Source organism: Sipha flava, unplaced genomic scaffold (assembly GCF_003268045.1).
Source record: "Sipha flava isolate LNK unplaced genomic scaffold, YSA_version1 166_pilon_pilon, whole genome shotgun sequence".
Classification (NCBI taxonomy): Eukaryota; Metazoa; Arthropoda; class Insecta; order Hemiptera; family Aphididae; genus Sipha; species Sipha flava.
Window position 1 is genome coordinate 291249 of NW_020271849.1, and position 26830 is coordinate 318078.

The following is a 26830-nucleotide window of genomic DNA, read 5'->3' on the forward strand; positions in this document are numbered from 1 at the left end:
ATGACTACATAGGTTTATAATAAATTTGAAAGAACCAACTCGCTAACTTTTCCAGTCCGTCCGGGTCAAATTAAAAAATTATGAACCAAACGGAATTTCGTCGTAAGTCTTAACATAAATTTAAGTAGTTCATGCGAAGGTGTACATTAAGCGGGCACTATAATGTATACCTACTTGGAAACGTGTACGTTTCACTTTGTGATTTATTTATTTATTCAGAAGCGAAAAACTACCGTGTCTGTACGGAGGATGGAAACGCGTATGCTTCTCGTACGCCTATTCGATGCGCAGACAGTGCTGATATGTATATTAGAGCTGTGCTCGCATGTACTGCCTGTGCTTACGTTCAATAATTCAGATTATTAAGCAAATGTGGATTATATAAAATGCAATATGAGAGCACTTGTACGGCGCGTTCTGATTAATATTATTGATCAGTAGCTTGGTAATTATTAATTTCGTGCATCACTAATACCACCTCGAACGCGGGCGACGGATCCGGAAGTCGACGATCAAAAGTTTCCGTTGGACGGTAACATATCTACACTTGTGTTCTACACGAAGCAGCTGTGTATATATTAAAACATCTTATAATAATGAATTCGAATGCTGTCGAAGGCACAATATTCAGAGTTCAGTAGCGAACGTCGCGGTGTAAATACACCAAATAGTTTCCGGTTAAGACGTCCGCGGGCACTACCGTCGTGCGATCGGAAATGGAAAATCAATAATTTATAATACATTACACTGGTGCTGGGGATGGAGCCGGCTGCGTTCAAATATTTGCGCACGAATCGCTGGAAAAAACCCGTGTACCAGCAGCCGCGCGTACGTTTATAGAGATGTTATACTGAAATGGAATTGATTTAATATTTATCCGGTGATAAAAAGTTAAACGGGACCGTATGCGTTAGTGACACAAATATAAATGGCATAATAAATATAAAAATGTTTCTTCGGTCGAGCGTAAAAACCAGAAATGACGACATTGGTACACATTTCCTCGGCGGAATCAATTTTCTCGCAACGCCGATATGAAAGAACCATCGGAATGCGAACAACATTACAATGTTTAATTAGCGACAACGATTCCGAGACGGTACGCGTAGAAACACAAACGACCGCGTTGCGAATGAACGTTGTACAACTATTTGTTTCAACAGTGTGAATGGGGTATTGTTATAATAATAAACCGTTACGGTGTCGGTCGACGCGGAATCAACTCGTCGGTGATTTCCGGTTTTTCTTATCCGTGGAATAATAATTGAAGTTAAAATCGTTTAACCCTATCGTTCGTATTGTCGGTTCGCGCGTTGGCGACGGCGTTCGGTAAACAATGAATCGCGGACGTCTTCTCGAGGGGAACGCGTACAAATGAAAAATCAACAGAATCTCAATAAGATGCGACTGCGGCGGCGGCGACAACGGCCCCGACCCCTTGTATCGGTTTTCTCGAATCGATTTCGCGTTCGTCGGGCACATGGTGATCTCTCGTGCACTATTGCGTCGCGTAAAAGCATCCGTGTGGCTTCATCCCCCGCGCGCGTGCGATCCAATACAGCCGTCGAGACCGTACACGAACAGAGTGCATCGTTCCGCGTGATAGCTGTGGTGCGGGAGCAGACAAGTAAAACGCGTTCAACGGTAATTTGTAATAGGTGAAATACGCGAAATGAGTTACGGTTATGTTCGGTTTTACTTCGCAGCAACTATGCCCGATGCGTGTACAACGACTGCGGGGACCGAGAACGAATGGTTACCCGAGATCGGCTACAACGATTTTTTACGTTTCTCGTAAATGCGTTTGCGCGAAAAACAACCGATACTCGGTAGGTACCCGGTACTGGTCGTACACAGTCTATACACGCCTATAATATACAGTAGAAATCACTATAACGAGTATCGCTTGGAACGAGATATTGCTTACAACGAGCAAAACGTTAGGTCCCCCGGCACGAGCCCATATGATTATATGTTAAAACATACGTCTACAACGATATCTTGTAACAACTATCTTGTATTTAGATACGAACTATAAATGTATCTAGTAAATGTATCTTGTAGTTAGATACTTTTTTTTTTAGGTATTTCGGTCCAGCCTTGGATATATATATATGTATGTATAACTGCCTAAAGTGTTAGTAAAAAATCACACCGTTGGTGGGTAAAACATTTTATTTTTTATTAAATACCGTTTTTGGTAAATTCGTTTTTGATGTATAAAAAAAAGCTGTAATAGTCATAAAAAGAATATATGAGCCATTTAGAGTTTAGATCTACATTAGCAAATTAACTTATATCAAATTATTCATCTCGTAAAATACCTATTATATCACCATCCCAAAAAAATCAAAATCAAATGTGGAAGTCATTTCAACTTTTAAACCACATATTGTAACTAAAATTGAAAAATATAGACTCTGTTTTAGATATAATAACAAAAAATATGAAAAATGGTCTAATATAATGTGTGCAACTTGCAATAAAGTTTTATGTAAAGATTTTTTTGCTACGTACCATAAAATATAATTAATCATATTTTATTACCTAATTATCAGAATTCATATTGTTTATTAAGTTGATTTAATTTATTTTTATTATGAATGTACCATCAGGCTCCTACGTAAAGGCGGTTGGCCTCAAATGGTAAAGCGTATGTCCTTACAATTACCCAGAGACAATAAAATATTTACATTTGTGTATGTGCGGGTGACCAATAATAATAAGAATAAAAATACAATTAATGAATGGCCGGTGTTGGGCCTACAACACTTTAATAATAATAATAAAGAAAAATTATTATACAGAATAGAAAAAAAAAATGGGCGCCCTCGTCTATCATAAACACACAAATGTAAATTAATAAAATACGAGTAATACGAAATAAAAGAAAAATAGAACAAATATATACATATGTAGTAATCTATTCACATAAAATTTGATAAAAAGGTAAAACATCACCAACTGCAGGAGAGCCAACTGCACAGCATGGACCGGCGGCACACAATTTCGGTCACACTGGGACCGACTAGCGGCAAACACGCATGACGGCGACAGGGTCGACCAACAGCAAGCACGCACGACGGCGAAAGGGCCGACCAGTAGCAACGCACAACGGCGAAAGGGCCGACCAGCAGCAAACATGCACGACGGCAACGGACCGACCGGCGGCAAAGCACACACGACGGTGTAAAAAACAACGCACCGCACAATGCGCACACACGACGCAGAGCGACAAAAAAAATATTATCGTCCACAGCGGACACTCACGCGTCGGCAAAAACCACGGTCACGCAACGATACGTACTGTGTGAGAATTCAAGTACGACAAAAGACGCGACAGGCCCGGTACGGCTCGACGGTCGAAATTGCGATAACGCAGGGCAGAGCGGGGAGGGTGGTACAAACAATAGAATTTTCTAGAAGAACAAAAATAGTTTGTTATCTTTTTAACAATGAAGACTAAATTATCTAAGTCAAGTAAATTCCATAATTTTATTTAAAAGTTAATTATTTCGTTAATAATTTTATTATAAGTTTATTTAAAAGTTGATTTTATTTATTTGTTATTATTATTATATATGAAGACTGAATTGAGTAAATCAAGTTAATTCTACAAGAGCTTTTAGTTTCTAATTTTAAAATTTAATACTCTTTATGTAATCATGGTTAAGTATTACCAAAAATTTAGTGATTTCATTCTTTGTATTAAAAATATTTTGTTCAATTTTTATAATAAATGATAAGGTTTACTGTAAAATAATAAGAATTTTTTTTATCAGTTGAAAACATTTGTATTTACAGGTGTCATAAATCCTAAAATACAACTTAATATCTATTTTATATTTCATATAGTATATATTTGTTTGCATGAAAATAGTTAATATTAAAAAACTATTAGTTTGTTATTAAGTGGGAAATTATTTCCCAGCTATTTTTTACCAATGTAAATGAAGTTACGAATTTTTTGACATTTTTCACAGTAATCTTCATCTCATAAGAAATAAATCTGAAAATTTGGTAGAAATCGTACATTTTTTTCTGTGCCCTATAAAGGGTTAAATATTAATTAATGTTAAATATATATATATAAATTTAAAAAAAAACATTTCCTATTTTCTTTAATTAGGGGTAGAGTACAAAATAGAAATAGTATTTGGATTCAGCAATCTAAGACACGTAAATTATTTGATATAAAATATGCAAGTGTTATGAAAATTTAGAAACATAAGTTAGGTTAGGTTTTTTTACTACTAATTAGGTGTTGATTTCAAAAATGATAACAAGTTTGAATTTAGCATGTTCAAACTAATAGAATTGATAATTTTTGTAATTTTTTTAACTCATATTTAGAAGGTATTAATTAATGCAAGCTAATCTATAACACAGATCACAATGCGCCACCGCGATAATCGGTTTTGATTTCGATTCAAATTTCGTTAAATTTAATTAATAGTGGTCATCAATGTAGCAGCGACATCACGTGAAAATAATAACTCACATCTGTTGAGGTAGTGAGAAGTTTTTGGATCTACAAAACACTACTGTGGGATGATCGCCTTTCATTTTTGTTTGAAAATATTAAGAAAATCTCAATTATAAAGTGTAACAATTTTGAAGGTAAAACAAAAATAATAAAAATTATTAGGTATGTAAAGATGTTCATTTTAATTACATTCGTATGTTTCTTGTTACAGAGTATATTAAAAACAAGAAATTCGACAAAAAACGAAATTTCATCAAAAGTAGTGTATACTAGCATTTTTTGCCTATAAAAACTAGCTATAAAAAAGTTAATTTGAGTAAATAATGTATAGTTTTATTTAAATAATTTATAAATTATAATTCATATCAATACAATAATCATTAATTTTTAAAGTAAAATATACATTTCTTTAACATTTTTATGTCATTTTTTAAGCATTTTTTATATATTTTTAGATCATCAAGTTTCAGGTCCTAATTCAATTGCAAATTCAATTGCAACATTCAAATCACAATATACGGCAGAATGCATATTTAATAGTTGTATTTCCTTTTTGAAGACTAACTAAACATGATTTTTAAATTTTATTTCTATATCATTAATGTGTTTTTTTTTTTTTGTACTAAATAATACAGTTTATAAATAAATAATACATTTATTTTTATAATTTGAATTATTTATAATATTTTAAATATTTTATAATTAAAATAAAACAACGGAATTTTTAAATATATCGGCTTTAATCAAAGTCTGTCAAATCAATAAATATATCACCATCATAAAATAAATAATGAAAACAGTTTCATAAAGTTAAAAAAAATCGTTAACAACTTTAACAAAAATTAACAACTTTATTGCAAGCAGTTTTCTTCGTCCTGTTATCAAATTCAGTGACCAACCATGTTGATGTCTATATTTCGAAAAAATACGCCTTCGATCTGTAAGCAATTCAGATCGTCGATCAATTGCCGAGATCACCGATCGATGAATAGCATGGCATTCAGGAGGCGCGACACGGACTCGAGGATACCGGGTCGGATTTTGGAATGGCAAAATCGCCGCCTGAAACAACCGAGTTTCGGGTGAGATTTTTCCTTACGATACAGCAAGGCTGTTTTAATTTGATAATATATACTCATATTGTTTCGTATCGAAAAATGGGTTTTCGTATATATTCCGAACAGTTCGTCGCGTGAATCATTTTTCACATGAACTATTTCTTCCCGTATAGCTACTTGGTGACCTGTGCCCGTGGAATGTTGACGGGCGCCGAGATATTGGTGATTCCCATTGTCAAAGGGATCGGGGCCATAGCAGGATGGACGATGCGGCAATGGTGGTCCAGTCGGAACTATAAAGAGAAGCGCCGGTACTGGAATAAGGTGAAGAACAATTTCAAGGCCCTGGTATATGGCATAACGCTCACGGCGTGTGTGTGTACCGCAGTAATATTGTACCACGTCGAATGGGAGCCGATCACGGGCCAGCTGATCTTGTGTCTGTATAATCACCGCACGATAGCCGGCATTTCCAAAATGAAATGGCAAAACAAGATGATCGTTACTGGGAGGAATCTGAAGTACAGCGACGAGAGGATGGAAAATCGTGCGCGTCTCATCATGAAGAAGGTTTTGGAGGCAAACGCTCAGTTTACCGCGATCTGGGACAATGATTGGTATCTCATCATAGAGGAAAACAACGAACTGAACGCGAGATCGATGCCCTTTGGGTTGATAGTAATTAACAGCAGCATGATGAATATGCTCAATGACGATCAACTGGCTATCATCATCGGCCACGAGATTTCCCACACCTTGTTGCGCCACATCAACCGTGAGTTGAGCATGAATATATTGGTGAACGTATTTCAGATAGTGGGCATCGTTGTCGCCTGGATGCTGCTGCCCGAGGTTATCGCGTATACTTTTTCCATATGGTTTGAAATCAAGATCAAGTCGTTGTGTTTTGAAATGCCACTCTTGAGACGCTTGGAGAAGGAGGCTGACCGAGTCGGATTCATGATGGCCGCGCGAGCCTGCGTGGACATCACGCAAGGCCCAAAGATGTGGATCTCCTTTGCCGAAACTGATGAACGGTCGTCCATCAAACGCAGCTACTGGTGGATGTGTACTCACCCGTCATACCGAAGCCGAGCAAACCATCTGAACCAACTGACGGCTGAGACCCAAAAACTGCAGAAATTAGTCAATTGCCACGATTTGTAAATCTATCAAGAATTTGTAAGTAACACCTACTTATCGTACAACAAAAAACAAAAAAAAAAAAAAATGGATTGTTAATGATCGGTGGATACTGTGCTATAATTAGAATTCCTACTTAAAATTATTCTTCGAATCCAAGACATGCAACGTTTTATCATTTTATTCTTTACATAATTTATTGATGATTACTTCCAGTATTTAATTTATATAACCAGGCATACTTAAATAAATATCCGTACTATGTAGTAAGTATGTGGTGTTATGATTGGGTCCGTTTGAATTTGGTGTTTGCTCATATTCTTTTGATTGAATCTCAAATTGTGTATGTTAGATGAATATGTGCCGATTTCGTATTTGTTTGAACTTTAAAGGTGCGTCCAAAACTGTTCGTGATATCCACGCGCTGACGGTGAACGTTTAACCCCCGCGCTATGTTTCCGTCCCCATCGATAATTAGAGCAAACCAATAGCCATTCTATAATTAAAATATGTCGAATAGCAATCGTTTTGTTTTTCCCTTATATCACTCCAAGGTAAACCTCAGAGACAGAAACAGAGAGTCGACGGTACATTTGAAATAGATGAACAAAACCATCAGAACAAGACGATGGAACATGATGGGTTACATATCGAAATACGAAAATGAAGTAACCCATAGAATAATAAAAGAGAATATTGAAGGTAAAAGGGATCGAGGATTTCCAATTCGAATATCGTTTGTTTGAAGCTCACGTTTTCTAAGTAAAACTGGTTGAATGGTCATATGTTAGAAATGTTTTGTGTAAGAAAAATTGAGCGTTCGAACATTTAAATTAATATACTATATAATTTTATAATTTAATCATCGAATCGACTTAGATGGTGAGACTATGGCAGTGTTGATAGCAAAGGTATTTCCGTTTATATGATAGGTTAATTTAGTGTTGCTAGTTTATTTGATTTATATAAGTAATTTAATTATAATTAATATATTTAATTATAATTTAAACAAATTAATTTAATCTAATTTAATATATGTGTCAAAAGTAAAACAGTAAAACTGTCGCGTGAACTATTTTCGTCGAACAATTGACGTGATACCGGTGGAATACCGTTTGTCCCACCTCAAAAATCTAACTTCCGTCACGGTTGTACGAAAAATAACCAACCTTTTATAATAATTTTTCCATAACAATAAATAATTAATTTCCAATATTTTTTTTTATATGTTAAGCGATCGATAGTCTTAGGCTAACCTAACCCAACGTTTTTTGTGTTTCCAACCTAAACTAACCAGACAAGATTGTCACTTTGAAACATTGGTTTCCAAAATATTGAACGTGAAACCGTGGGCGAAAACAATGTAATTATTTTCGGGCGAAAAGGCGAAACTATTTTTTTCAGCTTTACTTGAAAAGAGAATATGGGTGAAAAGAGGATGGCCATTTTTGGGCGAAAGGAGTATCGTCCGCTAGTCGAACAGCTCGGTGAAATTTAATTCCTATTATCCGTAAATAATTCAATCAGAACCAGGGCATTTACGTAATCATAACTTTATGCGAACGCTTGCGTGCACGTATTGTACATAGGTGCGTACTGCAACGGATTTTAAATGCGGGCGACCATTAAACCGTTAAAATTAAAACGAATCGCCCCGCTGCGTAGGAGGCGTTCGAGGTACATCTTAATATAATATATATTTTAAGCTTATATACATATATGTTCGCCCAACAGTCCAACATTTATAACACCCTCATGTCTTATTTATATAATCGTAGGTATTAGGGTACGCGTGTTAATATAAGTGCGTATACTTATTTCGCGCGTAAAACGCAATCACGTGTACGCGGAGCAGGTGGCTTAGTATACGAATCGAGCTGCAAAACACCTTCATATACATAAATATACATATGCGTGTATACACTGCGGAATACATTAAATAATTTTCATAGGAGTATTGTTATCGTTATCATCATCGTTATGCTTAAGCGTATGCTGCAGCAGCGAACGAGGACGAGAAAGGATTTTAAATCCAACGTTCGTTGCTGAACCTTTAAACGCTCGCCTGTTTGTTACCGTTCCTGGATAGAATTTTTTTTTCACCCCACAAGATCATAAAAACAACGAACGAAACTTTTGTTTTATTTCAGGGAAGACTTATTTTTCTCCCTTTAGATTTTTGTCTCTCGGGTTTTTTTTTCCCTCTGACGCCTCGGTGCACCGACCAGTGTCACGCAATTAAACGTTCCCCTTCACGCCTCGGTCCGTCTGTATAAAAGTTGGTTTTTTCCCTCTTTTCCCATTTTATTACCACGGGTATATTTTACTGATTGATTTATTCCATATACGCGCTCTGCGTTTGGCATGTAAAAACACAACGACCACGTCTTTGTCGAAGTCGCACGCGCACGCCACATCCAACAATGCCCATATACGTCCGTCCCTTCGCTCACGCTATGCCTTCGGCTAAGTACAATAATCACCCCAGACGAAATCGATAGACGACCCAGGGGTTCGGCGGCGGCGGCGGCGATGGTGGTGACGTAGAAATGGCAGCTGTGAATGAATGAATCATTAAATCGGGCAAAATTGGTGTCTTCTGTGGCGTTGACGTTTCAGGCGAAGCGATGACAATGACAGACGGGAATCTCTACAGCACTTCCTTGTTCAATTTAAAAAAAAAAAACTTTTTAACGAGCTTCTTTTCAGCGGAAAACGAAAAAAAAATCGTTTTGAAACGACGTCGTGGCAATTCGAACTATTCTTTTTTTCCCCTTTTTTTTTTTCATTTATCAAACGATAGCGGAATAAACGAGTGTAAGAGAGTGTGTGTGAGAGAGAGAGAGAGTGAGTGAGCCGACGGTAGCGGAATAGCGATGGTGAGACAGACGGAATGAGAAAAAACTGCTTGACATCAACGTTGACATACTCTCTAGGTAATTTTACTTTTTATTTTTTGATAATTTATTCTATCAAAATCTCAAACGGGCGCCTCCGGAACGCGTCATTTGCGTTTCTTCTGGTGGCCTTGCTATACCATCAACGGTGCGATTAAGATCGAGTCAAATCGCGATAATTATTAACGAACGCGACGATTGTTAATTATATTACAGTCTCATCGCTTCGAGGCGAGGATTTAGTGCAGGGCAAGAGGGCATGGGCCAGGGGCGTAATTCTAAGAGGGCTACAAATTTCAACACTACCTAGATAATATTTTTCACGAAATATTTGAAAAATTTATATTTTTCTAAATTTATTTGATTATTTTGTGAAATAATACATATACCAAACTCCACAACATTGAAAAATTAAAATAACTTAAGATCATAAAAATTAATATTCTGAAGCATATTCATCAGTCCCTTTACAAGATTTGTATAGGAGGTGGCACTACGAATATTTGTAACTATTCCTGTCAAAGCAGCTAATTATGAAAGAAGCTGAAAATTATAAAAAAAACTATCTTAGATCGAAAATAGGTCAAAGTAGCCAGTATGGCTGTATTAGCAACAGAGAAACATGCAGTCAAAACAATTTCATTCGATAATGTGGTGGATCGATTTACCTCTATAAATGCAAGAAAAGTACCGTTGTAATATTGAAATTGAAATAAATTGAAAACCATCTAACACAACTGTAAAACAAAAACATTTGAAGAGTTTATTAGTAATCATACATCTCAATGCTTTATATGTGTCAAATGGTTATTTGTAGAAAGAAATGCAAAATTCCCATTTAGGGGTCGGGGGTGGTTGCGTAAGTACAGTGATTCGCCATGGGCACCACGAGAGCTCAACACGGGCCTGAGGTTCGCCGAGCCTCCGTCGCCGGAGACGATGAATCGAAACCAACGTCTGTCGTTGGGCGCGCGCGGTTGTTCGCACACGGTACTGCTCGTATCGTTAATAACGCGTGTCCCCGAGTGCGCGGGACTTGTCAATATTTAACGAACTTTACGTAACTTGACTTAACGAACGTGTGCGCCGTCCCCGGTCGCGGTACAGGTCGGTACAGGTTTAGAGCACACACGACAAGTGTACAAGCACGGCACGTCCACGGTACACCGCGGGGGCGCGCGCGGAGACTTCGGGTTCGCGGGACAGACGATTTTCGGGAACGGGAGAGCAAACACCGGGTAGCGATTAAACATTCATCGTGTTTGCGCGGAAGCTTCGGCGGTCGTGTTTGCGGAGCGTGTACCGTGCGCTCCGCCAAATCACCCCGTGCGCCCTCCCTCACCCCCATCCGTCGCAACAGTCGCGGCAGTTTGTCAGTGTACACGGCGAACCCGTCGGCGAGGGGGTGTGTTCGCCCGGGCTTTTGCACGTCCCGCAATGTCCGGCCGGAAAATGAACAATTCGTTTACGTCCCCTCTAGCGAGCCGCCAACTCGGATCTCATCAGATCTGCACGCACGCGAAATACGTACGTCTACACACGTGCGCGCCCCCTATCGCCCCCGTTCGCTGCACCGGTACCGGTGTCCTCGTCGAATCCGGTCTCGTTTGAACGCGGACTGCATGCGCGCGCGATCGCTCCCGGCGACTGTGGTGTTCCTCCGTCCGTTGTACCGCGTGCAGAACGCGTACGAGCTTTTCGCCCGACACCCGTTTTTTTTTTTTTTTTTTTTCTTAAAAAAAAATATGGATTTCGCGAACATGGGGTGTATGCAGGGCGCCCTTTTATTATTTCCGTAAAAAAGCACCCTGATCCCGTCTTAGGTTCATCGTCAAAATAACAATAAATAACCTTAGTATAATAATTATTATTACGTTCACGGAGCCCGCTTTAAATGAATCCAACAACGTCCGTTGGGCTCTCGGTTTTCTTTCTTTAAAAATACTGAGATCGTTGCGAAGCATGCAGAGGGTGGACAAAATAATATGAACACCATGCAATATAGTTACATATCGTTGCATGTTGTTGATACTGTACCTCCAACATTGCTGTAGCAACTTGTCCACCAGCTGCATATAATATTATGATCGATGGACAGTATAGATCGGTAATTGGGCCACATTTTATCTACCTGCTTCGTATAAAACATTTGTTTGCATTTTACTATCCGGAGATCGGGCCGCAAATTAAATCTATATTTTTAAAGTGTACCCGGGAGATTGGGCCATAAATGTACAGCATAAAAATATACGAATATACAACGTTCATTAACTAATAATTATTTTTATAATGCATAAAATACAATAATTGTTTTTTAATACGCAGGATTCACAAATTTAATATAATATAAAAAGTCAATAAAATTAGTCATAAATATTTTTTTCTGAGAAGTACACGAAAATACAATTGTTTTTTAAATAATATGGAACCTATTATACAAATTCAAATCTATTCTTTTTCCCTTCTTCATAATTTTGAATTTCATTAAAAATATATTTTTTACAAATCAAAGTTCGTTTACTTGCTTTCATCGTTCCAATACTTCTCATTATAATATACACTTCAGATTGAAACCCGAATAAAACATTTAAAAAATTATTGTACTGTAGCAATATTAATTTAATAGTGGCCTAATCACCGGGTCTACCTGAAATAAATGTAAAACTGTAATGGCCCAATTACCGTATACCTTTTCGAAAAAAAAGTTAGTTGTGGCTCAATTTTCGGGCGCCTTATAGATCGACGTCGAACTGATCCGAGCCCGGTTTTCCATGCGAATAAAATAAAAGCGCAAAAATGGAAATCGAATGCGAAAAAGAATACGAAAATTATGTGTAAAAAAAACTAACGCTCACCAACGTAATTTGCTTACGGTGTCCGGTGGCGAATGCAAATACGCGAATGCAAATTGGCATCTCGTTGCATCGGTCGTGGAACTGTGTCTGTCGAGACGCGGACTTAACCCGGTGCACCTGCAGTATATTTTATTCGCGTCCGAGAGAACCTGAGGACAACTCGATACGTTCATGTTTTACGCCTGACGAAGTGGTTCATAAGCTGTACAGGAATACGTTACGTAACGGTTTAAAATTTAATCCAAGTGGTCCACGAGGCAGGATCATAATGCTCACGACGGTAAGTCGCGGTGGCGTGTTGAAATCGTTTTTGGTTAAGAGAAAAAAAAATGTACATAAAGGACTCGTCCACCTCTCCTGTCCATTTTGTGACGGAGTTTCCAACGCATGAATTGCATCCATTGCAATCATCCATTGCATGAAATGCAATGTTAATATTTGAGTATTACATTTTTATTTTTTGGAAGTTTTCTTTTTTCTTTTTTTTTTGCAGTTCTCATTACTGTCGTCTAGGAGTCGTCTTATATTTTTTTATTATTTTTATAAAATATTTTTGGTAGCGGAGACGCCAAGGATTCTGAATTATATCATACGGGTATAATCATTCGCGGTCGTTATGATATTTCTAGCAAACATCTGCGTTGTAAAATGATTTGTGTTTTCTTAATTATGCAAAACCGACCGACGTAGGTCACACGAGACACATTTTTTTTACGTTGTATATTTCTATTTCCAATGACATACTCAGTCAACAAAGTGTTTTGTGGCAGTGAGACTACCCAAACGCCGATCACTTTGAGGTGCATTTTCTCCAAAATAATACCTTCACCACACCACTGGAAAGTCATTTCTACAACAATATTTTTCTTACTAATTTAACCGTTTTCACTGATGTGTTCCATCGACACAATATCTTAACGTTGGTCCGAAGTATATATGATTTCAAAATATGCGTTTTATATACCTGTATATCCTGTAGGATTATAATGTGACACATACTGACGGACAGCCATAAATCATAATATATTTGACGAATCCACTGCTGGCAAATCCTTAATTTTATAATAAATTATTAAATCGTATTACAGTCGGCGCTAAGTAGTTCCTATTTCGTCTAGTCGATCAAACTGAATCGTTGTCCATAATAGTATGTATATTATATGCGCATACATGGACGTTCCTATATAATACAAAGTTCGATGAAATGTTGAAAAAAATAACGAATAGTTAAGATTACATAATCTGTCAGGAGAAACGTTCAAAATCGAAAAAAAAAACAAAATATAACAATCTAGAATGAAAAATATTTATTGAATATAGGCTTAGGTGTAAACCGCTTTTAATTTATAATTTTAATCCGAACAAGCGTAAACCTATATTTTATAACTAGTTAACATGAAATGTTAATCCTTGTCACTATAATATTATGTAATAACATTACATGTGACTTGTAAATATTGTGTAGGCGTATGCGATAGAGGTTGTCATGAGATTATTCAAAATATTATCAACAGTATAAAATGGGTAAGCATAGTCATACCGTAAATATATATATAATGTATTTATATCGTCGATAGAATTTATTTGACATAATTTCTACAAAACTTGATGCATATTATTGTTATTTAAAAAGTGTACGGTTAAGTAATTCACGTTATTTACCTGATAAAATATTTTCAAATAAAACAAAAATAATAATATTGGCCTCGAATTTTCTACCGGCGTGTAAATTAAAAACTACAAAATATAATAATCACCGAATCATATACGTATATTGTTTATTAAATTAACTATTGTCAAAACGGTGACATAATGAACGCGATTTTGTTATTTTATTATTTCCATTGTAAAAAAAGTGTAGTTTTTGCGTACCAAAACGGTTTTTATTGCTTTTCATATTTATTACTTATTTATTAATCATGTTTATTTACAGAATACCCTCAAAAATAAAAACAGCGTTAACAATATCGACAATATTGCTTGTAAGTAATTATTTTCCTGGGAGGTTAATGTTATTGTGTTATAAACTTTTGTAATAGATATTCTGGTTAAAAAATCTCAGAATGTTTTAATGGTGTATTATTGTACTCATTGTTTTTATAAGTTGATGTTTTTAAAAGCACATTGTAAATAAAAGGATAGAAAACAGTCGTAGCCGTCATGAGAATATTATAATGTGCCAAGAGGCCCTTATTCAGTATAACTTTTCCCCTATCTCGGGTACATGACCCACATTAGCCTGTCTTTGAACTTTTCAAAACTTTTTTTCAATGCGAAATATATATACATGCGTGAGTGTGTGTGTGTGTGTGAGTGTGTGTGTGTGTGTACATGTATGTTTCATTCGTGTCCACATCATACTTCCATCGCATATCCCTTGGCATTTTTGCACTTAGTTTGGAAACAAAAGTTTTATTTCTCAAAGACGAATCACCATTTGCTGTGTCCATATGTCATTTCAGCGCTACGACGAATACTTTCAAATTATGCCATCATTGTCTGCAATTGAAACTAAATTTTTCATCTCGTTTTCCTTTAGTCAAACTTTGACGACTGTACATTGATAGCTTTACGGCGAGATGTGCAATCTTATGATGGTTACCATTACGATTTATAAATAGATACGCATAATATCGTTTATAATTTTTAACTATTCGACAGGTTATTTATCAAACATAGTATAGTTATACTTTCCAAACATTTAAACTAGAATATAAAGTTGTACGTTACATAACGGATGTGTACACATCGATACCGTGTGGCTAACATAATCGACGCGAATTTTAGTTCAATATGCTCGTTTGATTTTAGGTTAAACTCATCAAGTCGAAAAGGAATTGTTTTGTATTCTACGAAATTTTAGAACGGTTGACTGTACGTTTGGAGGTTTATGTAAATAATGTATTATTTTTGTTACTGTTTGATCGGAATAAAGCTCAATAATAATAATAATAATAATAATGGGAAACGACCAATATTTGGTTACAAGTTTAAGCACAAACACAAAACAAACCTATTAATATACATGTATATTCCGTTTAACGGGGAATGTATTATAATACTGTCTTCGATGGTACAGAGAGGGCATGTTTTCATTGTAATTTAACCCGGCAGAAATACAAAACTCTTGTTATTAAATTTTACGAATAAAGTGTAAAGTAAAGCATCGCGAAAAATAAGTCCTTTATAAATTGAAACAGATGGCGGTAAAAATATAGCACCAGAGTGTAAGAATAACAAGTATATTTTTGACAGTATATTGAATTATGTAGCATGGAACAGCGTTTGATTTCGATGGTGAGTTTAAAATGTTATTACTTTACATTGATATTTGATTGAAGTCAACATTTAATTTTAATTAACCATTTCAGTAGCGAAATATTACAAAATTATATTTGAAATATAGTATAGGAAAAATGACAGAACCTATACACCATCTAGTTGTACCTGCTTAAACTTGAATTTCACTATTATATCTAAATAAAAAAAAATAAAAATGCTCTGCAGTGTAGAGTCATGTGGGACGGAGTGAACTTTAATATCAGACGTATTATACTTTTGATTAAAACGATACGTATTTATTTTATCTTATAGCGAAAACCATAAATTATTATTAAACGCCAAGTTCGTTTCACTCGCGAAACGTCTTATCAATTAACGCCCGATAAGGCAACATGATTTGCTCGGCGTTCTATAAGCACACCATGTCAAATGGACGAAAATACATGCTTCAGAAATAATATTTTAACCATAAACGCGTTCACATTTTAATAAACAGCAAACTACAACATCGGATTAAATTAAGCTGCGCATATCATGTACATTGTGCGATGTACACTGCTCTTATCCATAGTCTTATCTATAGTCTTCGTAGTTCATAATAATCATTATACGGACAACGTTTGAGTTCAAATTAACGTTTCGTTGAAATATGTATGTCAACAAAAACTCAAGTCAAATATTTAATAATAACATAATAAAACGTTCGGAAAATAATTGGTTTGTACTGCATATTAATATATAGCTGCGATGTTTATGAGATTCTTTGATCGTTGCCGCCCTCGACTTGACGCGTTACATTTTCATCGACGACAACGGCCAGAAACACGTGTTCAAAACGAATTTTTCATATTATTATTATTATTATTTACTCCTTAAAACGTACAATACGACGACACTCCAGAACGGAGAGCAACAGGAAACCATTAATCTAATCACTTCGGAAACCACGTTCAAAACGCATGGCGTCCATTCTGCAGCAATCGTGTGAATACACGTGTGTAGTGAATACGGTTTAATACCACCTAAAAACATTCGGGAAACTCGTAGTACTGCTGTGACGAGCAGAATGTGGTATCTAGAAAGTGTAAGAATGTTAAGTGGCTATAATAGTATTCAACACAAAACGCTAAACGATGATATTACAGTTATTTTATTGTCACTTTAAACGAATCAATATGAGCAATTTATCGGTAAAACTTCGATGATGTAACAGGTAGAGCTTATACTGAATGGATAGAGATACGTCTGAAGTTAGTGCTGAATAGGAACTGAGAATCTCGAACGCAGTACAGGAACGAAGCAAAGATACAACTTTAAACATGTACATAATTAATGAACATAATGAAGTACATCAAATGCGATAAGATAAACTTTATAGGTATCCCATTTTTCATACCGCGTGGCGTGCCGCACGGGTCGTCTTCAGTGCATTTATGAAATTAAATATAATTTTGTTATATGTCAACAGATTTCTCGAGAAATCACACTCGCCAGACGATCCACTCGTTTCACGTTTTATTTTATGAGATTTCCGTACAAAATATTTTTCAACTAAAATTTCAAGCGCGGGATCTATGAAGACGCGAAGCCCAGGGCAAATGCCTTGTTTCGCCTCCCCCTAACGCCGACGTTGGTTAAAAATTCCAAATCTGTGGTTGTGAATTACTACGAATTGGTTACTAATTTTCGGAGCCATTTTGACACCAACATTTTTACTTGGCGGTGCCACATGATCAGTGACCTGTACGTTACACGTTCGTGCGCGCCAAGTTTCGACGACAAACGGTAGCGGTTACAAACGACGGCAGTGGCGCGAGGATTTCATGGCGGTGCACAAAGTCGTGTGGAGTCAGTGGTGGGCAGGGGCCCCGACCGCAGTAACGACGACGACGAGCTATTGACGTGAGTGTGAGGGCTGCCGCACATGTCCGTCTGGTCCTGGCGCGCGCAGTCCGTGAGTTGACCGGATTTGGCTAATCGTAAGCGTAAGCGTAAGCGGCCGTACGCGTCCGACGGCACGCCCGCACGTCCGGTTCCGTGGGCGGCCATCATTACCGTTATAATGTTGCGTGCCCGTCAATACAACGTTTCGGACGGATGATGTGTGTGCTAGGACGTTTCCGAATAATTGCTCGATCCAAGTTGAACTGTTGTTTATTAAAATATTTCCAAGTACAGAGCATTGATTTAAATCGACAAATAAATCGGCGCGTGCTAAGATCCGGACTGCAACATGGTAAGAGATCGCGACTCTTCCAAAAGGTTAACATACTCGACGACCTGGGCGTCGTTCATTTATGTTAACACAAAACCACTACCTGAATTGTTCGTGTTCGTTCTAACATTGGTCTCTTCCAAATGCCATTCGCACCTTACTGATCGCTGTGCTCCCAACCTTGGATTATTTATTACGCTCGATCGGCCTCGCGAACTCCGTGTTTCGCAGAGCCACTTTTCACGTATGTTATAAACGCGTTCTCTGTACGGTAACCGGTGAGTTGTTCGCGAACGTTTCGTCGACGATCGGTAAATTTGTCGCGTGCAGCAATTAGTCACCAGGTTAATTGATCCTATTTTTCCAATCGCTCCGAACGGTCTCAAAGCCGAGGCGTAACTATATGCCCACAAGTTATGATAAATGTGATGTTATAACTTTTTCACGGAGTAAAAGTATCATGAAATTATCAAATCGATTAATATTCTCTTGAAGCAGGTATATGATTCCATCATAGATCTTGATATTTCGTTCTGAATCTGATATCTCATAACGAAATAAATCATAAAATTATTGCCAATAAGACAAGTAAGATATTGGGAATTAATGACAGAAATACTAAGGGCCTTAGAAATCCTTTGTGTTTACAAATTCTGAATAGTTTCTTAGCCAGGTCTAATCTAGAACTCGGCTGATTAATTTGGTCTGATAATTATTCAGCTCAATTAAACGATTCTTAGTAGATAATATTCAATATGAAATTCTGAAAATAACTTATGTTGCCCATCGCACTATCACCAAAGACACTTTCCATGTATTTCAAGGTCTTGGTTATCTTTCTATCAGACGTAATTTAATGGACGTTACGTTTGATTATGATGTAAATAGTTATAACGACTGCCCAGATGTGTTAAGTTTAATTGGATTCAGAATATCTATTAGGAACACTCGAAAATTCATATTTGTTCTATATACCAGAATTTAAAACAAACCATGTCAAAAATAAATTTTTACAAGAGCTCTATTAAACGCTAGTGAAATCTTGGCTATCTTGGATGTTTTTAATTTATCTCAACATGCTTTTAAAACGAATACTATAAAACATAACGCTTGATTTATTTTATATTTATCTTTGTATAATAAAGAAAAAAACACATTTTTTTTGTTTTTATTATTTTTTATACTTTATATCATTATTATCTTCATTGATATCATTACCTAATTCTATTAGTTTTTTTGACAAAATTATTATTATTATAATTTATTATTTTAACCGGTTTTTTGGTACTCTTTATATTTTATGCCAATTTAATTGTTAAATTATTACTCTGTCTATTAGTTTTCAAGTGCCATTATTAAATTCTACACTGTAATTTTTTTTTTTTTTTTTTAAGGACTTATGGCCCCGTTGATTATTATTATAAATAAATAAATAAATTTCAATATTTGCTCTCTCTCGGCCCACTATGGTATAATAATGCGTATACGTATTATAATAAATTATAATTACTATAATTGTTATATACCGTATTTTTGACTTCGGATCGTCAAATTTATATTACTATTTATATTAACTATAGCAACATAATTTAATAGTGATAATCATAAGTTTAGGAACCGTGCGCCTAATAACATATGACGTTCTATGCATTAATTGTATCATTTAATATTGTTCGTGACATGAAATATTAAACCGTTTACTATAGAAATCATTTCTAGAATCAAAACGGTTTAAGATGTTTTATAGTGGCATTATATTAATTAATGGCTCATAATAAGATGTTTCTGCAAAACGCGTACGTCGTGTTTGTGTCAATAACATAACATCAGTTGAATAATAACATTTATTTCCTAGTGAACTTAAAAATTCGATTGATATAATGGATTATGACATATATTTTATACAGGATTTACAGACTACTTGCGAGACCTTTGGTCCGTATAATTTCACCGAGATCCACCACCATGTATAAGGAGCATTCAAGTATTACTGCAGCAATTTTAACTTTTTTGACTGCCTCATTTTTCTCACATGACGGTGTACGTTGGACAGTGACTACCCTCCATTCCTATCTTACGTCAATTTTTTTTTCATAGATCACTCCTGAATTATTTTATTTATTTCTATACATTTAATTTCTACAATTATCAAAATAAAAACAATAATAAGAACAATAAAACGGTGCGTCTTCGATGCTATCGGTAATTCATCAACATTTGTTTTTTTGCGCGTCAATTCGAATTTTGATAGATACGACGAGGATATCAGATTTGAGATTTAGCCTCCCTACCCACTAGTCTGCTGATGCAATATTTGAACGCTTCCATAATAATAAATATAATTATATTCAGATCGTATTTCAGTCGTATACGATTACTCAGAGTAACAACTGTGGACTGAAGTCTATAGGAAATAGCATTTTTCAAGTCCACTCTGCCGAAAGCATTACGGACGGGTTCATCTCGGCGCAATACTCAAGAAACTGCCCAAGTCCGGTGACTGTTATTTTCATTTTGACGGACGGTCCGAAAGTAAATATTCCATGTGAAAGCATATTCGCACCACTCAGCGATACTGGTATGCGTCGCAGTAGGAAAACTTAGATCGCCGACCACTTTTAGTTTGTGGAATTTCGGACCCACCTCAGTGGCGATAACGATAATATATATCAGTGAAATATTTGGGACTACACCGAAGTGAAAAATCAACCTGAAAAATATGTATAAATAAAAATCTTAATAAACTAGACTGAAAATACTGTACCCATTATTAAACCACACCTCAACCCTACAGATGAAATGCTCCTTACTTTTCTGAAAATTTATAATAAGTCCTCTAATAACCCAATAATAGCCTCGTATGGCCATCTGTCTGGAAAAAAGTAAATGTTTTATAAAATAATATTTTTTTTTTTTTTTTATTAAATTATTGCTTTTATTTTCAAATAAAAATTTTACAATTTTATATCGATCCTTGCACTTAAAATAACGTTCTGATAAAATGAATGCGTACCTATAGCGTGGACCACGAATTGTAATATTTTCATTAGTCAATAAAATATAGGAAAACAAGTCCAATATTTACCTACATGCATGTTGTACACACCGGCGCAACCAGATATTTGGAGGCCCTAAAGCTAAATATAAAATGGGGCTTCCAAACCAAAAATGTAAATAATCTTAAAAAACCAAAAGTACCCGACTTCCTCCCCTCCCATAAGGTAATCAAAACCATTGCATCGTTAATAATTTCATAAAATTAAAAATAGTTCTATAAACTTTTTTAAAATATTCCAAATTTATAAGTTAAAAACATATTATTTCTAGAGCTCTTTGTAAAAAATTATCTATAAAATGCTTAACTTAAGCTTAATTACTGTTAATAGTAACCATCTGTGCAACACCACTTTCCTGTTTACCGGCTATGGCTTGTCGAGCTGCTATTACGGATTTCTATAAATAGGAAGAAAACTGGTTATTTAAAACCATTCTATTATTTAAAACTATTCTTGGGCCCCATTTATTATTTAACCATGGTAATGCTTTTATAACATTATTAAATCAATAACTCGTAGTATAAAATACTCCGTAGAGTATTAAAAATAATAACTGTATAAAACTATACAATTATATAAATATGTATATAATAATTATATTTTAAGCTTCAAGTGAATGTTTACAATAAAATATAGAAAACCGATTTTTGTCCACCGATCAGTGGCCCCAAAGTTTCACTTTGCCAACTTACCCGCTAGTTGCGCCACTGGTTGTACAACTACTACGTGTACGATTAATATTGACATTATTCGTACTTTTACGTTTGGTCGCACGCCCGAAGACAATTGTTTGCCGGTGGTGGTCAGCCGAGAAAGAAAGTTTTGGCGTCGCTGTCATAGCTCATAGCCTACCCCGCGCTTCAACTGCGTTGATCAAATGGTATTCGCACGGTTCGGTTACACCGCTGAGAAGACACATGGCAATGCGATCTCTGGTTTTCGAAATAACTGCAGCGTCGCCGTCTACTCAATATGTGTCTTCCGCCGTTTCTGCGCAGATCCCCGTGGAAATGTGAGCAGCCGAAACAGGCCGCCCGTTGCACGTTTGTGTACATCGCGTGTAAACGCGTTTGCCGTCGACTCTCGTCTCTCACGTGCCGTCTGGTGGTGACTTAATCTCTTCGGTATTTTTCTGCTCCTCGACGTTTCTTTTTCAAAAAAAACCACCGGTTTCCCGGTATAAACCCGACGCCCCGCGCCCGTTTACGAGACGTGCGCGTACATAATCATCATATTACGTTACAGGATGACCAGCGTCAGTGCCCCTTGCACGGGACGCGTGTCGTGTCCTGTTGTACCATGACGTGTACGATCGTCCGGTACACAATATGATACGTGAGCGTATGGTATTGTATTGTTGTTTGTTTGTCGACCCCCGCTCCACTGCCCCCCTGTGTCCGCGAGATTTCGAAACGAATCGTCCGCGACAACGCGCGCGTGAGCTCGTCCAACAGGTGTCCGGTTCTTTTACAAAACATTTTTCCACGCATGTCTCTACAGTTTCTTAACGCGGTGCTTAATACGTCGTCTACGTGCGTTACACCCGGCCCCGCTTACGACAAGTAACCGCGCATGAATTATAACAACGTTTTCAATAAAGGTTATTGAACTTTTTTCCGATTTTTATTTTTTCCGTATTGCGTACCTGTGTTTCTTCGCGTTCTCGGTTCACGGTTTCGCGTGAAACGTTTCTGTACCGTTCATCCGCATCCAAACACTATCACCGGTGGTCGAGCGGTTCACGTTTTACAAAAGTCACCACTACGCACGTGCGATCGATCGAAACAAATTACCGTAGACAGTGATCACATTGATCATCATTCTAACTGCGCGTCTTCCGCTTCTGGCAAAAAAATAACAAGAGTTATTGAGTTCTTACCACATGCGCGAATTCATAATATTCGATTCTAACTATTGCGGGCTGTATTGTAAAACGACACGGAAATGGCTCAAGATAATATTAATTATTGCGGTATACCATGGTAATTCAAATTCGGGCTGCACGTGTACATTTTTTCGCTTCTCGGTTACCTGGAAATATTTTATTTTGTTCAATGCATGGATTTTAATGATTATCGATCGAGGTATATATTTCATGCAGTCGTACTTTCGATTTGTTTTTTTTTTTCTATGATCAAAATTTCTGATGGTGAAATTCCCTCATGCATGACCTTCACACAAAATACTTTCAACCAGTATTTTATCCGCGCATTAACGATAAGGAAAAAATATACTCGGTGTCAGTGATGCAATCAACTCTTGACGTTCTTATATCTTATCAAGCGAAATTTTCACGTTTTTATACAACAATAGTTTTTCTTATTTGATTTTTTTTTTTTTACAGAGAAGGAAGTTTCGATTTTCTAATGATCGTTTATTTATTGTATTTGTGATCAGATGACTAAAAATAAAACGTATTTAATAAATCAAGTTAACGATTTATCGATAAGAATAATTTAAAGCTTACATTAGAAAAATACGTTGAAAAGTTATGGAAAAATAGAATATATAATTGTACTAGCTTATCTTATTGTAATCATATTTTTTTTTAATAATTTAATGTTTACGAATTGTATTTACTATACAAAATTACATAATTATACATTAAAATAATAACTTATTAACTTTGAGGATCAATATTTAAAAGAATTTTAAATTTAAATGTTAATATTTATGCGCTATACCAATTTAAAAATACTTGAATATTTCATTGTTAAAAATTAACAAATAAAATATTAAACAATTTTTGATTTTAAGGTAATTTTTCTCATTTTTATTGAATTTTAGAGGTTTATAAGTCATTTTTGGTGTTAAGATTATTAGATATTTAGATTTTGAATTACTCTTCAGATATGTACCTAAGCTGTAAGTTTTCCATTGGCCACAATTTGCAAATCAATAACGGCAACGGGTGGCCAATCATGAAAACGATGCGTTCCGGTTGAAACGGACTAGCCATTTGCAACAACTCCTTATGATATAATCGATGACGTAATGGTGTGTACGCGCCGTAGAAACGTTCGATTGTGCATTGTTATTATTGTGCTGCGTCGGATACTGCGTCGTTGGTTTCCGGTAAAAACCACCGAGCTCGATCTCGGAACCATCGCTTTTGCCGTCCGTCTCGTGCACCACCGCCCACAGCTCCTGCGAGAGCTTTTAAAATTTTAATACCCTCGGGCCACAAGTCGGTGTTTATATTATGCGCACCCGCGCGTACCTGAACTCGTCCGAGGAATGTTTTTAAAGGGAGTAGGAGGAGGAGGTCGTAAATTACGGCGAAAGTGGCGAAACGAGGCCGCCGACGTCACCGCGCGCGTAATACAACTGGTGCGCAATTAATAAGGAACGTTAAAGGATTTTCATTTAATTTAAGTGAGACGGAGCTCCTTCAGTCCAGGACTACGGCGCTCAGGGACCGTTCCGCCAACGGCTCCGCAATTATTATCATCGTCATCAGAGGTGAAACTAGGAATTTTCACGACCGGAGAAAATTTTAAAATTACGCCATATCATAGACCAATAATCAAATACTCTTCTCGAGATTTTTTTTCTAATAATTAATATACATGCATCCATATTGAGTTTTAACCGAATATCAGTGTTTAACAAAGTTTAAAATATCGAATTAGTTATTAATAATTACAAAAATTACACCCACTAAAATTTTACGTCCGGGAATGAATCCCCGTCTTCCACCCCTATTTCCGCCCCTGATCGTTATCATCGTGCAGCTACGCAATACGACTACACTATTGGCAATGATAATTTCATGCCGTTGTTACCGTAGTGCAATGATTACGATTGTAGGACGACAAGTCTTCGGCGCAATCTATGTGTTACGTATCGCGCGAACAGTTTTTTATTCGACAAACCCTACGACGTGCGATGTCCTGCAGAAATGTTATTGTCAATCCCATCGTTAGGTTTTTCACGCGTTCAAGATATTTGAGTATTATTATAGTCGTGTTCGGGTCGGGTTATCGCGGCGTAAGCACACCGGGATCGGATAGCAGAAATGGTATCAGGAAAAAAAGCACCTGGAAAAAAGTACTCGGAAAAAAGTATCTGATTGCATATATATTACATGAGAAAAAAAATCAAAATAATATTTAGTAATAAGTTAATTAGTTTTGAATAATATTTTTCTTTAACATACATGAAAATAAATCAAAGTTATTTGTGGATACGGGAGTTGAGCACAGATAAATTATGATTAAGTAAAACTGATAAACAAGCAATTGAAAAAAAAAATACATGAACAAATGCAATGTCCATTAAAAACACTGTGTGTTTGTATAGATAAAAATGAAATTACATTGCAAGAGTTTTTATTAAAAATAGGTAATAACATAAGAAAACGAACTTTTGACTAATTTTTTATTATTTAATTTAAGTATTATTATTTTATTTTTTGTTTATTTTTATAATAAAATATATTAATTTTTTCCGACACTTTTTCCTAATATTGCAGACACGTATACGCGTTAGTCCCGAACTGTTTTTACGGATGTCAAACAGAATAACGCACGTGTGCAGTGCGCCGCAGATTATTATTGATTATTTCGGATGACGTGAAACACGCACAGGAGTTAATATTATTTGTCCAATTATAATAATATAATTATTGATGATTGACGTACGCACACACGTCTACGATCTCTAACCGCTCATCTATTGAACTATATTACACGTCGTTTACGTTACCGTTTTATAATAATTATTATGTAAATCGTATTATTACGATATGATAATAATGATTAAATTAAGGGCTTGGAACAACGCTCGGATAAATCCGGTAAACATAAACATATTTTTTTACAATGGGATTGAATTTATCTTGTTTTTTTTTTTTTTTTTTGGTACAACAAATCCAGATTTATATGGTATTCGCTTCAATTTGTCACATGGTATGTACCAAACCTTATATTTTAGAGTTAGAATTAAATGAATAATTTTCTATAACAGTTTTTATGATTTTTTTATTATACATTAATATTTTATCATAGGAAATAAAAAGGAAAAGGAATCCTGTGACAGTAAATTTTATTAACTTTACCAAACAATCATTAGATATTATTGTTGTTGTAATAATCTATTCTTATGTCATTTATTTGGTTATAATTCAATTTTTAAATCGTTTTAAAGTTTTAACTTTAGGTAATGTTTTATTATGATTTAAAATATTTGGGTAAATTGATTTTTTGAATTACTATCGGTATACCCTAAAAAAAATTTTTTTAGGCGCAATAACTACATTGATCCATAAATTTAAACTACTTTTTTTATAAAAATAAAAAACGTAACTAAAATCAAAATTTATAGTAATACTTATCATCGTGTAATAATAACAGTGCTCGACTTAGCAAAATTAAAGAAGGGGGACTCTGATTACTTAAAAAAAAAAAAAGAGCGTCCCCAAAACTTGTTAAAGGTTATACTTATAACGAAATAATAGTAGGGGGACGCTAAAATTTCTGAAAATTAGTTAGAAAGTTAGAACACTCCATCTTCCTACGTTCCCCCTCAAGTCGAGCACTGTTTAATAATAGAAAAATTTAACTATAATAATTTTAGCATTGATTAATTATAGAATAAAACTTTTTTTATCAGAACCCTGAACAATTTCAAAAAAGTGGATTTATCTGATTGGTTTTGACATAGATTGAATTATTTCGGGCGTCACTTGACAGTAACAATATTACTAACATGATATCTAACATCCAGAACTCGTAGACTAAGATGTGTAAATAAGAGCAGAATCAGTTGGTACTATTATTTATTTATATTTTGATTACAATTGTATATGAATTTACTATGACAACCAAATCGTTGTTA

At 35.7% G+C, this 26830-nt stretch overlaps 1 protein-coding gene and 1 long non-coding RNA gene across 4 annotated transcripts in view; one reads left to right on the plus strand and one right to left on the minus strand.

Annotated features, from left to right (window-relative positions):
• Nucleotides 1–26830, minus strand: part of LOC112679672 — a 120745-nt gene that overhangs the window by 79367 nt on the left and 14548 nt on the right. The gene's annotated exons all lie outside the window — the stretch shown is intronic.
• Nucleotides 5225–6729, plus strand: LOC112679671 (metalloendopeptidase OMA1, mitochondrial-like). The gene has a single exon (XM_025549562.1). It carries the CDS (start codon nucleotides 5695–5697, stop codon nucleotides 6709–6711), a length of 1017 nt encoding a protein of 338 aa, XP_025405347.1. The 5' UTR covers nucleotides 5225–5694; the 3' UTR covers nucleotides 6712–6729.